General features: G+C 34.2%; 1 protein-coding gene across 3 annotated transcripts in view; it reads left to right on the top strand.

Annotated features, from left to right (window-relative positions):
• The window catches only part of thsd7ba (thrombospondin, type I, domain containing 7Ba), a 435675-nt gene that overhangs the window by 393566 nt on the left and 27359 nt on the right, over positions 1-14750 (top strand). For all 3 annotated transcript variants that reach the window (XR_015499198.1, XM_087267488.1, XM_087267487.1), the window contains 2 exons: positions 3894-4009; positions 4284-4401. Coding sequence is in view for 2 of the 3 variants with exons in the window: in XM_087267488.1 (XP_087123614.1) it covers positions 3894-4009; positions 4284-4401 (234 nt within the window). In the remaining variant the exon portion in view is untranslated. The remainder of the gene's footprint in view (positions 1-3893; positions 4010-4283; positions 4402-14750) is intronic.

Raw genomic sequence — 14750 nt, 5'->3', positions numbered from 1 at the left:
TGCACAAAAAAATATCCACGACAGGTGAACCACGCTATAGCGAGTGACCACTGTATATGTACTGTATATTTTCAGTATTTCTGTTTTGTCTGTGACAGAGCTTGTTTCAGAATAATTGAACAAAAAAAATTGAGTATCGATATTAATGAACCTCTTAAAGCCCAAGGTGTTTTATTTCTTTAATAATTTTTTTTTCATCCATTTTTTTTTTTTCTCTTGGCTCTTTAGGTTTATCGGAACCTAATTAGTATGCTCTTTTGATATGATGTATGTTGTATGATGTATATATGATGTACTTTTATAGAAAAATTATGTCCGTATATGTGGACCCATGGGCCGAATTTACATAAAACACCTTTCCTGACTGTTTTTTAATGAATATATAACATATACAGTTTTTTTTTTTTTACATGTTTTGACTATCTGAGAGTAAAAACAAAATTGTTTGCCCATTTTGGACAGTTAAAAATAGTGTTTGGGCCATTTCATTTGCTGCAAAACAGTTGCAGGATGACACAATATGTCTGTAACAAAATATGAACATTCAAAGTATTTTAAATAGCCATTCAAGAGCTAAAATGTGCTGTCCACGTATGTGGCCACTAAGCCCTAGGAGCTTAAGCATGATTTATTTTATGATTCCAGAAATGTAAAGAGCCCTTCAGTAAGATGCAAGTGTAATGTGATTGTGATTAGAATCTCAGTATAGAATAGAATTTGATTATTTTAATAATAATAATAATAATGTCAACAGCCATTAACATAGATCAGAGATACCCAAATAATAGAGAGGGTTGAGGTGATTGTCTATAACACAGAGATTGTCGTTTCTAATTTGACGTAACCTTTTTTGTTTGTTTTATTGCTGAGCTACAAAATAAGCAAACTGAATTTAAATGTTTCAATTAAATCTTGTTAATGACTCAGATTTTTAAAAATGTAAATACTGTCACTTGACAGATAGAGGACTATGCAGAAGACATTGGCGAGCATTTCTGTTATAAATGAGATTTTGTTTTTACTGTTCATTATAAGTTCATTATAATATGTAAAAGAATACTGTATTAGTTAATATAAAGCAATGTTTCCTAGTCATTTATAAATGTTATTAAACAAATTAGGAAATTACCTATGGCCCATTTATTTATTTATTTAGTTAGTTATTTTTCTTATTATTTTTACCCGTGTCCCCTTTAAAATAGTTAAACATTGCCACAGTAATTATCAACAATAGGTTTTTTTTAAAGGGTTAGTTCACCCAAAAATGAGTAAGTGCTGTTAATTTACTCACCATCAGGCCATCTACATGTTTGTTGATTTTTGGTTCAAACCATAATCCTTGTTGATTTATTAAAAACCAGCAATAGTGTGACCATCTCTGCCTAAAATATGATTGTGTGTTGTTTTTTTTTATTCCCAAAGTGCCAGTAGCCACAAACTAGCATTTTATGGGTCATCAAAGACCACAGTTTCAACAAAAACAAATGTTCTTAATTGTTCTCCTAAAGAAAAAAGCCACACTTTTACATCTTGGCTGGCCTGAGGGTGAGTAATTTAAGAGAAAATATTGATTTTTGGACAAACAATCTCTTTAACATGTTTTCACACCTTACACGTAATCAAATGGTGAGTCTCAGATGCCCTAAAAGTGTAGCCCATGCTTAATATCTATGGATGAAAGTGTCAAAAAGGACAAAGAGAAGATTACAATGACAGTCTCCCTGAGGCAATCTGATAACGTCGCTGTATTAAGGACTCAAAGATCAGCCCTGGCAAAGTTGTACTCTTCCATCTTTTGGGCATCAGCCAAGATCTTTAACCAATAGGCTATACTACAGTACAGTACTGTACTTATAATGAGATCATGCATATCTCCATATTCTCTTTGGCTGCACTTTGAAGATTCTTAAAAGATGCTAAGATCTCCATTGAGAATGTGATCTTCTGGCCTGCTGTAAATGCACTGATTTATATCGTCCAGTGTCCTGCAGACACTCCATACTGAGCTCAGTAGGGCATCAGATTTGTGAAAAATCGTTGTAAAGCAGATAGATCCTATTTCTCCAGATAGACCCTAATGAAGTAAATGGGCATGGAGATTTGTATGAGACGATAAGCGTCTTACTGCACAGAGAGCATGAAATCGCTGATCATATCAATGCTGATACTGCTCCTCGAAGCCAGATTAGCATCATAAAGAGGACTAAATTCTGCATTCAGATAACAGTGCTTTACTTCATCATTTTCTAGAAATTAGTGTAATCACAACTGCTTTTAATGCTAAAAAATATACTAATGTTTATATGTTTGTGAACTTAAGATTTTTTTTATACATTTTTGGTATCTGATACATTAATTTGATGACAAATACACTCTGCATTCCCTCCAGGAATTGAGTTTGAGACCATTGCTGTAAACCAGGGGTGTCCAAACTTTTCTTATAAAGGGCCAAAAACCAAACTTAATTAAGGGATGTGGGTTGAATACTGTATATACCAAACCCAATATATCACATCATATAACATTAAACTTGAGGTTATTTCCTAATTTACTTGATAAAAATTAAAAATAAACTAGGAAACCTTGCTTTTAATCAAAGTAAAAAAAAAATAAAAAAATATATATATATATATAAATATATATATATATATATATATATATATATATATATATATATATATATATATATATATATATATATATATATATATATATATACATATATATATATATATATATATATATATATATATATATATATATATATATATATATATATATATATATATATATATATATATATATATATATATATGTTAAAAAAACGGTCAAAAGACTTGCAGCAGGGCTTCCAGAGGTATTTCATTAAATTACATAAAATAACCATTTGGTAAAATTACATACAATAACTATATAAAAAAAAACATACTTTACGGTCAAACTTCATTAAATTACAGTTTATTACTGTTGATTATTTGCATTTAAACTGTGATAAAAATGAAGAAGAAGTAAAAAAAAACTGGTAATTACTGCCATTTTACTAATTATTACTGCAATTATACAGATTATTGTTGAAGACTATTTTTATTTTTGTTGAAGACTATTTTTATCGTAATTATACAGATTAATTAATCTGATTTTAAAGATTATTAGTGTAATTATACAGGTTATTAATGCAATTATACAAATTAATTAATGTGATTATAATGATTATTACTGTACTCATGTTATTACTGTAATTATACACATTAGGTAATGTGATTATACAGATTAATTCTTGTAATTATGAATGAAATCTCTAAATAATCCATTATTTTTTCCACTTTTAACATACACACACACACATATATATATATATATATATATATATATATATATATATATATATATATATATATATATATATATATATATATATATATATATATATATATAATAAAACAAAGAATCAAAGGGTTACATTTAAATTGAAAAACAATCTCTGTCAAAGACTTTCGCCCCAACCACATCCCCATCATTCACCTCTCTTTTCAGATGGGTGGTGGGCCGAATCAAAGGTTTCTGTGGGCTTACTTTGGCCCGCGAGCCCTACTATCTCCGCTGTAAACTCAGAAAATCACAGGAATAAATTACATTTTTTAAGTTGTAAATAAAAAAAAATAATAATAACACGTTTAGTAACTAGAGGAATATTGTTTGAAAAACCTGAACAAATCTGACCAGAATTGTTTTAGATATGATGAATAGTGTTCAAACTGTTACTTACTCATAAAAACAGCAGAAATTCTGTGAACAAGGACACAGCAGTGTGATATTTGAGTAGCACTTTGGTCTGACGTTTGCTGTATGTGTGTGTGTGTGTGCTTTTTTTGTACCCTTTGGTTACGGGTCAGGCTGGAGCACCTGTCAGCTGAGCGAACATGCCATCTGCGGCCAGGGCACGAGGACACGACTCTTAGATTGCATCCGCAGCGATGGCAAAGTGGTGGATTTGAGCGTGTGCGACGAGGTAACCTTCATTTCCTACCGCCCCTCTCAGTACAAGTGTTCTCTGAGGGAGAATTAAGCACTGTGGGATTGTATTATGTCCTTCAACTGCATGCACTGCAAATCAGCCATGACTGTCCATTAACTCCCTACAGTATTGCTCCATATCCAGAAAATGGTTCTTTCATTGGAGCCTTTTACAGTAATAGCGCCTCATTGGCTCACGGCTGGCTCATCAGACTGTGATTGTGTACGGTGAAGGGGACGTGGGGTTAATGGCTGTCCCGCTGTTTTAGTTGGGCCTGCTTCAGCTGTGGAGACTGACCATGAAATGTGTGGTGGACTGTCCCTTTAACTGCATCCTGTCTGACTGGACGTCCTGGACGGAGTGTTCACACACCTGTGGAAGTAAAGGTGAGTCGCTTCAAGATGGGGATTAATACAGAGACTTAAGCTGCGTCCCAAATCGCATACTTATGCACTATTCTACGCCATTTTGTAGTATAAATAGTGTAAGTAGTGTGTTCACACTGAAAACTCTAAAAATATTAAGTGCACTTTAATTACCCGGATGATGCACTCATACAGCCGCTAAAATGAAGTGTGTAATGATGGACACTTCACGCACTCAACGACCGCAGGTTTGCTTACATAGCGGAAGGGGCGGAGCTATCGGACGCACATGTTGGATAACTTTATTTATTTTGGATGGTGAAAGCAAAATTCTCCTACGAGAGTGATTATAGCGCCTCCCGATGGTGAATGCAGCAATACTCACGGCAGGTATTATTTGATAATTCGGTTGTTTATTTTACTGATTTGGCAACCGTCAAACGTCATCAGGGAAACGGTTTGAATTTCCGCTTAGTAAAAAAAACATTAGTGTGCCATTTGGGACAACACTACATACATATACTATCCTGTTGAGTGTGTAAGTGCATAAGTACATAGTGTATAGTGTATAGTGTGCCATTTGGGATGCAGCTTTAGTAGAGCTGTTTTTCTACATGTTTAATTTACAAATATGGACATAGCGCCTTTTTTAAAGAAAAGGTTGTAAAAAAGTGTTGGTATAAATGTATTTAGACACTTTAAAAGATTAGTTTAAGCAGTTTAGTCTTGTGTTATATGACACCCTATCTTTACATAGACTTTGGAGAATAGGTACATTTACACAGGAATTACAACTATTTCATCCTGCATATGATACTGCCATATCACCCTGCAGCCCAAGACCGGTTACTCACTGATGTGAGAGCTGAGCCTGGTCAGTACCTGGATGGGAGACCACATGGGAAAAGTAGGTTGCTGCTGGAAATGGTGTTGGTGAGGCCAGCAGGGGCGCTCAACACATCTGTGTGAGTTCTATACCCCAGTATAGTGAAGGGGACACCATACTGTCAGTGACTGCCGTCTTTCGAATGAGACATACAACCGAGGTCTTGACTCATTGTGGTCATTAAAAATCCTATCGCATTTCTCATAAAGAGTAGGCGTGTAATTTCGGTGTTCTGGCCAAATTCCCTCCATCGGCTTTTACAGGTCATGGCCTCCCAATCATCCTCATCTACAGAATTGGCTGTTTGACTGTCTCTTCACTCTCCCTATATCTGGTGCATAGTGAGTGCACTAGCACCATTGTCCTTTAGCTGCCTTCGCATCATCCAAGTGGATGCTTCATACTGGTGGTGGTGGGGAAAGACCCCATTATTCTGCTGTTTGGTAGTTGTAAAGTGCTTTATAATTAATTTTAAATGAACTGATATGATAGGATAGGATAGGATAGGATAGGATAGGATAGGATAGGATAGGATAGGATAGGATAGGATAGGATAGGATAGGATGGGATAGGATAGAATAGGATACGATACGATACGATACGATAGAATATTTTGAAGAAAATTGGAAACCTCTGACCATTAATTTCCATAGTATTTGTTCATACTATATTTTCGGCTTTCTTAAAATATATTCTTTTGTGTTCAAAAGTAGAAAAAATAAAAGAAAAATTTTAAAGGTTTGAAAACCCCTGAGGGTGAGTATTTTTTTAAAGACACCTATTAAGCTTAATTTTAAAGACACCTATAACACGATTTGCTTTGAAATATTTGCTTACAGCTCTCTGTAATTTGTGTAAAACCAAATGTACATTTCCAAATGTGGCAACGCTTCTTTAGTGGCATTTAGTTGTATTCACACAGTTTAATGCTACTCCAACAATTGAAAAAAAAATGTATTTACACAGGAATTACAACTGTATACTGTGATAATAAGGTCTGAAGTGGGTTGTGGGATGCATGTTTAATCTGGCTTTTATGTGGCAGTGCATCTCGCAGTAGGTAGTGCTGTCACCTCACAGCAAGAAGGTCGCTGGGTCGCTGGTTCTCCCTTCGCGTGGGTTTCCTCCGGGGGCTCTGGTTTCCCCCACAGTCCAAAGACATGCGGTAAAGGTGAATTGGGTAGGCTAAATTGTCTGTAGTGTATGAGTGTGTTTGTGTGTGTGTGTGTGTGTGTGTGTGTGTGTGTGTGTGTGTGTGTGTGTGTGTGTGTGTGTGTGTGTGTGTGTGTGTGTGTGTGTGTGTGTGTGAATGTGTGTGTGTGTGTGGATGTTTCCAAGAGATGGGTTGCGGCTGGAAGGACATCCGCTTCGTAAAAACTTGCTGGATAAGTTGGTGGTTCATTCCGGTGTGGCAACCCCAGATTAATAAAGGGACTAAGCCGACAAGAAAAAGAGAGAGAGACAAGTAGAAGTAATGAAATACTGTATAAAAACTGCAGGGTTCCACACAATTCATTCGTGTTGTCCCAACACAAATTAATAAGTTAACACATTTAATTGGATCGAACATAAAAAGAAAATAATAATCATTGTTCCCCCAAAAACTTACAAATTGTGTTCTTTAGCTGATTTTAATAAGTAGTTTTAAAAGCAGCAAAATTATTTTTGAGTGAATATAAACATGTGATAGTAATGAAACATTTCCCTCAATCTCACCTTAATTTGTTATGTTACACATTTATAATCTAATTTAATTACTTGACTCAGCAATACTCAAAATCCCCATATCTTAATGCATAGATTTCATAATTTTATAAGCATGCACATTTTATAACCTACTATATTAACTTACCTTTGTTAAAGCAATTATTCCGAACCATTAAATTATTCTTGCAATTTAAGGCAAATATGTTATAGGTTACTCTATTTAAATAATCTAAAAATGAACAATAATTCTCTACTTTACTTTTCAGTGCATAAGTAATTGAATTACAGTAAATTCTACACCCAACCTTTTCTTTTTTTTTTTTTTTTTTAAAGGTCATAGTTTCTTTTAACTGATTTTTATTGAGCTAAACATCACTTCGCAATAAATACAGTTTCTGGTTGCCCTCCCCTGACAGTGACTCATATTCACAACTGTAAATTTTCAGAAGACAGGAAACCTGCTGTAGGTGGAACAGCCAAAACAGCAATAATTTTGGCTTTCAAGAGCAATCAACAGTATTTAGAAGGATCAGACAAAAACAAACATGCAAATTACAGTTCAGAATGATATTTAATGTTCTTGTGCAGCTGACACATTTTCATTTGCATGCAACCTAACCCACAAACCTGTGCACTCGCGTTCCATAGAGATAAACACGCCGTTTGCTCTAGGCTCACACTATCAGGTGGTGCGCATTTACTTTGCATTCATTAACATGCCATGTCGAAATCCCTCTTTAATTATGGATGTTATGTCATGAATCATATTTAAGGATCAGCTTACAGGTTAATGACTGTGGGTTATGAAACCCTTGCTTTCCTGAACACGCCAAATGATTTCTCAGTCACAGGGACAAATTTATTTTATCCATTAGTGTTCTCAAAATTGTAATTGTTAATTCAGAGCTTGTTGCCCTGTTTGCCTGATAGAATGATGCTATTGCTTCATGCAATATAAAATAGACTAATTACTAGTCTTACTAGCAGCCTCTGTGCAAGTGGTTCAAAAGACCCAGCACCTTCGGAGTTCTGTTTGTTTGTCTCTTAATAAGACAAATGCAAAACACTCCTAATTTATTTTCATTCAGATAAGCTTCCTGTCTTGGCCAGGCAGTAAACTTTTAAGCAGCATGAAATAACCTGTTCTAGAGCTAGTTGATTTTTTGAAAATGTTGCAAAAGTGGACTTGCTAGAAATGGAGGAGAGGCAGACAACACAACAAGATCTTATTTCATTCTGATATCTTATTTCATTCTGAGCTAAAAACCATCAAAGTTCTACTGCAAGTCATTATTGCATGCACCATGGTGATCATACAGTATCTAGTGCATCTTTAATTACTGAAGTCTTATTTTTCAGCATGGTTGTAACCCTGCATGCCAATTGATCAATTAAACCTGTTGAGCCTGGCTACATGCACAGAGTGAAAGTACTGTAGAGTCAGTTTATGGGCAAGTTTTAAAAGTTCTTTTTTTTTTTTTTTTTTTTTTTTTTTTTGGGAATATTATTTGAGATTAAACCAGATTTTGATTAAAAAAAAAACAATACAAACAAAATAAACAAATCTTAAAAATCTGAAAAGGAGTTATGTGTAATAACAATTTAATGACACAAGGAGAAAGTGCAGAACTACTGAAATGTATTTAATACTTAAGATAAAAGTATTTTTGGTGATGGCAGTTTAAAGACGCCTCTCATAAAGTTAATTTGTAAACTAATTAAAAGATGTGTTTCCTTTGCATATACAGATTTTTTGGTTGTTACCTACATTTGCGGACAATTTCAAGTCAACGGCACCTTTAATGCTACCTAATGGCACCTAAATATGCATATATATATATTTTATTTATACATACACATACATATACTCACATATACACACACATACACACACACACACACATATATATATGAATGACCTGTTTAACTCTCTTTCTTCTGTGCAAGAAAAAAGAAGATATTTTGAAAAATTTTGAAAACTTGTAACTAATAACTTTCATTGTTTTTCCTATCGTGGAATTTTCTTTTGTGTTCAACAGAATTAAGAAACTCATAAGGTTTGGAACCACTTGAGGGTGCATAGATGGTGAATCCATTTTAATTTTTGGCTAAACTATCCCTAAGTACAAATGATGTGCTTTTTAAAAATGAACTAATTATGTTTTTATGTGTAGGGGCACACAATCTCACAAATTATTGTGACATCAACACAATGTAGATTTTAAACCCTGAGGACAATTGGCTCAAAATTATTCCCACCCCACAATTAAAACAAATGGAAGCAAACTTTGTCTTTTGTTATGTGCAAAATATACACATAGTTAAATGTTGCATGACCCTTTAAATCCACTAGGAGTTCTTCAGGCGGTGCAAACAAGAAATTTCTCAGCATGGTTTTGGTTACGTAGGAATATAAATAAATGTAAGCCTTGCGGGCTGGAAAAAATAATTTTCTTCCTCTGTCAGTGCAGTGTTGTGTCTTGTGCACTTTGCGAGCTGGGGGGTTCATTATGTGTTGTATGCGTATATACACAATTTTAATGCGTCTGCCAGTGGAGCTCCAGAGACTCCGACAACTGTGCTTTTCTCTTTATTTTTCTGTCTACATTCTAACCCTCATTGCGCTCTATTCCTCCCCAACCCTCATCCTTCTCTCTCCAGGATCAAGTAGTGATATTTCCACTGTCAAATCACGCCATGTTAAGGGCTTCCTCATCTGGCCGGAGTGCTTCTGTTTTAATGAATGGCGTGCTTGAAGCGGCCAGCTGTAGAGGCACTCTTGAAGGCAGCACAAAACATGAATTTGATGAGCAGTTATGTTGTGCTGTGAATGTAATTTCTGCTTTTTTTTCTGCTTGTTAAATGTTTAATGCTTGACTGGAAGTCTCTTTGCAGTCAAATTCAATGGAGTGCAGTTTAGTTCAGATGCACAGATGTTTTCTCAGTTCACAGTTCAGGTTTGTTATTAGATCATTCACATCATCTTCAGTGAGGATAGTTTACCAATGAAACAAACTGTTCTAGAAAGAAAAAGTTAACAAATTCAACAAATAGCTCATCAAATTATGTGAAGCGATATCTCTATTAGATTCCATTAACACTAATAGATTCTTTATTAGACACAATTTACAACAAACTTGTTTGTTACATAGCTTCAATACAGTGCCGCCTATTGGTCTGGAGATATGAAAATTGAGTTTGTGTGTATTTTATACTTATGAATAATTTGTCCAAATTGTTGACAAACATTGTTCTCATTGGATTTATAGAAGCACTCCAAGCATACAGTGGGTAAATTAAGCATTGAACACATCATGATTGTTACTGGTAAATGAATTTCTAAAGGAGCTGTTAATTGTATTCAGGTTTTGATAAAAAAAAAAAAAACATATAAATAAATCAAAACAAAAATGAAATGAAGGCCCAATCCCAATTCTACCCCTTAGCCCTTCCCCTTGTTTTGCGCATTCACATGAAGAGGTAGGTATGTCCCAATTCTCTTTATCTTGAAAGCGTAGGGCTAAGGTGAATTAAGCAAAAATAGAATTAGGGTTGGGCCGAAATAACAAAAGAAGAAGGCACTAAACTACAGTACTATATTTAATATGTTTTATAAAATTTTTTTTTTTTTTTTTTTTTTTAACGACAGCTTCAAGTTGTGTCTTGTATGTGAGTCAGGTGCTCAACTGGTGCTTCAGCATCCTGATTCTTCAGATATTAATGAGTCAACAGATTCTAAAAAGTCTTCAGTTCTGTGTATCTCTTCTGAAATCTGATCTTTAGGTCTAATTGGTTTTAAGTCAGGTGATTGGCTGGACCATTTTATATATTTATTAATTTTTTTTGTAAAAGCAGCTGTGAGTTTCCTTGATTGCATTTGGGGTCATTGTTTTGCTGTAATATCTACCCTGGTTTCATCTTGATTATCTGGTAACTAAGGCAAACAATTTAGTTTGTTTTATTTTTATATATGGATTACTTTTGTTATTAACGTCTGGTGAAAATTTCAACTCAGCAGCCCCTTTAGAAAAATGTTTTTGTAAGAAAATGGTGAGATGTTTAATATTTTAACTGGTGTAAACTACTATATATATATAAATTTTTCCGTCATTTTGTCTGATGCATTAACATATCTCTATAGTACTTGTCACTTGTCATGTGTCTGCAGCTCAGCCCCATGTGCTCAAAAGTAATCAAAAACAAAAGTGACTAAAGAACTTGTTAATAGCTGTTAATACATTTTTAAATATTATAACAGTTCTTTGATTCATTCTGAAAACGTTAATGCCAATTATGAATTCTTGTCCACCCTTTTTTTTTTCTCCTCCGTTGGTTTAATTTTCACCAAATTTGGTTCAGATTATCTTCAGATTATCTTACAATAAATAGTTTTAGAATGTGTGTTGATAGACAAAATATGTTTTTATTGCATCAAAAAATACTGCCATAATGCCATGCATCGTTTGCTGTATCTCTGCAACACTGAAACATGTTGACATTAGACTTTGTGTGTGTCTTTGTCACCTCACACTGACCACAGTCTTTTTTTAACAGCACCACCTTTCGGTCAAAAGTAATAAACCATGTAATCACTCACCGCTAATATTCATTAATTCATTTTATTTTCGGCTTAGTCCCTTATTCATCAGGGGTCGCCACAGCAGAATGAACTGCCAACTTATCCAGCATATGTTTTACAGTGGATGCCCTTCCAACTGCAACCCAGTACTGGGAAACATCCATACATACTCAGACAGAGGAAAAAAAATTATAGATTTTATGGTGATAGGCTACACTCGTAAAAACAAAGCTGCCATGTAGAACAAAAAAGGGGGGTTATAAATTTAGTAAATCTTTTTTTGGCTCTCCAAAAAACTATTTTTACAGCAAAAAGTAAAAAAATATAATTTATAAAATTGTAGTTTTTCACTTTAAAGCTCTTGTTGTGGATTAAATATTTGGATGGATGTTATTGTTTCTTCATGCATCCAACAGTGCCAATAAATAACTTTTATCATTGTATACATTTTTTTTTCCATATTGAATTTTGATGGCTTATTAACAATCTGCATCTGAGGCTTCAACTCTGCAAATCATTCACAAACCAATTTTGTGATCATGCCATCTACTACTCAAAATAACTCACACGAGTAGTCATTTTTCTGACTTGTGTGATGCTTTCTTTCACTGTTCATTCTGCCTCTGGTGTGCTTGGCCCCTTGCTAGTGGCCCTTCATTGTTTAGTTGAATGAGAACAAATTTGTATTCTTCGAAATCTGAAATGTTTTTTTTTTTTTTTTTTTCACGTTTAACCCTCCTAGATATCCACTTTAGCACCCTGCCAAATCTTAGACACTATCTCCCTTTTAAAAACTAATAATTTTTGCTGAAAAGAGAATCACTGAAAAGAGAATTCCCTTAACTGTAAACTAATGTGTTGCTGAGCAGGTCCTGCTACATACAGTGACCTTTTGTGCATCCGTACTGTTTAAAAAGGATAGTTCATTATTTACTCACGCTCATTGTGTTTGTTCTTTTGTGCAACACAAAAGTAGACAGTTTGCAGAATGTCCAACCTGCTCTTTTTTTACAACAAGAGTGAATGGGACCAAGTGCTGTTCAGTTTTTAAAGACTTAATATGTATCAAATTAAATTAAAAAACCCTTAATCAAAAAGAAGTTTAACCAATACGTAACAAGATAACAGGGATTAAAAATATAATTCCTGGTGCCCCCCGTGCTCTCTCTCCCTAAAATAAAAACCAAAACACAAACCACTGAGAATTAACAAGAAAATATGATTTATTTACAGAAAATAAGAAGCAAAAAAAAACATTTGGAGGGGTTCAGCCAAAATAAATAACAATAAAACAAGCTAATTAAATTACAGAAAACTTCCCTGGAACGTATAAGAAATGAAATACAGAAAACTTACCTCCCTATTGACTACAAAGGTGAAAACAAAAATAATAAGTAGAAGGCACCAAACCTCCCTACTATGTGCCAAGCCAGACAGGGAGACAGACAACTGGGTTAGAATGTACAACTTCACATCAGCATCAGCAACGCCAAATAAGAGACATCAGCAACAAACACTTATTTTCGTCAGTCAAGCGATATCTCCACAGAGAATTAACGACTGGGGAATCGATAGAGAGCGGGGAGCCACTGAATCCAAGCTCTCTCATGTTTTAAATTCAGCCGCCACCAATCCAAGCGCCAATCATGATCCACCATAATCCGCTGCACCTGTGAATAATTCGGAATGAGAGAAACAGACAGAGAGAGAAAGAAAAAGAAAAACACCACATACACACTACACCACAACAACTACCCATAACAATCAATGTGCACTGTGTGAAATACCTGAAGTCACATGATAGATGTTTGTGAGAAGCACAAAGAAATTAAAGTCATTAATCACTCAAAATCTTCCTGCTACTCTCAAATCACATTTGTGTTTACTGGTTTTTCTTCACCTGGGACACTTTTAGCCCTGTGGACTTCTAGAAAAATGGTGTTCTCTCACTAGTTTAATTTGTTCAGTCTTTATTTAATTTATCCAGTTCATTTGATTTCATTTAAACAAAGTCTAGACTAGACATACATACATCACAGGAGTCATTTGTGTTATTTTTTTTCTAAAGCTACACTCTAAACATGCTGTGTTGTTTAACACCTTGTTGGATCAAATATTGACAAACCCAATGCTGTTATTTTTTATACTTGTGTTAAATACTTGTGTTAATATGTTGTATTTAGTTAATTAATTGTGTTAAACTACTGTTGAGTTTATCCATTTGACCCAGAATTGGGTCAACACAAAACAGCATTGTTTTTGTTTGTGTTTAGTATAAGGAAAGGAAATATTACGGTCCCATGTTATATCAAGTGGCCTTAACTAAATGTACATTCAAAAATAAATGTACTTTCTGTGTTCATAATGTATTGGAGAACCCTTTTGCTGCTCTTGAAGGTGAGATTAGGGACAGGTTTGGTGGTATGGGTAAGTTTAGGAATGGTTAAGGTGAAAGGGATGGGTCAACAATGTGATTATAAAAGTAATTACAGAAATTAATTACAATGTAATTACATTCATCTATTTAATCAAGCATAAGCACAATGTCTAACATGTATTTACACAATAAGTACATTGTAAATTATTAATGTCAGTGTAAGTATTAGTTAAGGCCACTTAATATAATGTAGGACAAAAAAATTGTCATTTTAATTTTGTTTAAAGTCCATCTGAAATTAAAGTTTAAAATGTTCATTATGTTAGCGCTTATTGTGGGTAAACAATTAATCAGTGCATGTTAATTCAATGGAAAAAGTGATATATTTAATAATCAAAGTCTGACCATTTACTTCTGCGTTTGGAGTGGCGGTCCTCTGTGGTCCTTTTTGCTTTAGCCACAAGAACGTTAACCACTCCTCTCTTACCATTAGCTTGCTACAACGGAATGATGCAAAAAGAAAGTCCAGCCTCCTATTTAATATTCACTTTCAGTTCGAAACACATCAACAAACTAAAGTAAAATTCTCAGCAACTGCCAGTTAATTTTAAAATTAGACTAAATTTAAAAAACACAACAATCCTGAAACTGATAAAAGTAACAGACAGACTATAAATGCAAAACAAAAGAAAGAAAAAGATTCTAATTAAATCAAATCTACAACAGTCTAGATATCAGGCTCATTCTGATAATGTGCCCCTATATACATTTCTGGAGATCGCCAATTATGTAGCCAGAGGTATGTGTGGCTGCATTTTGTC

The sequence above is a fragment of the Danio rerio genome, chromosome 9 (genome assembly GCF_052040795.2).
Source record: "Danio rerio strain M-AB ecotype USA chromosome 9, GRCz13ab, whole genome shotgun sequence".
Lineage (NCBI taxonomy): Eukaryota > Metazoa > Chordata > Actinopteri > Cypriniformes > Danionidae > Danio > Danio rerio.
Note: the sequence above shows the minus strand (reverse complement) of the source record. Positions and strands in the feature narration are given on the sequence as shown.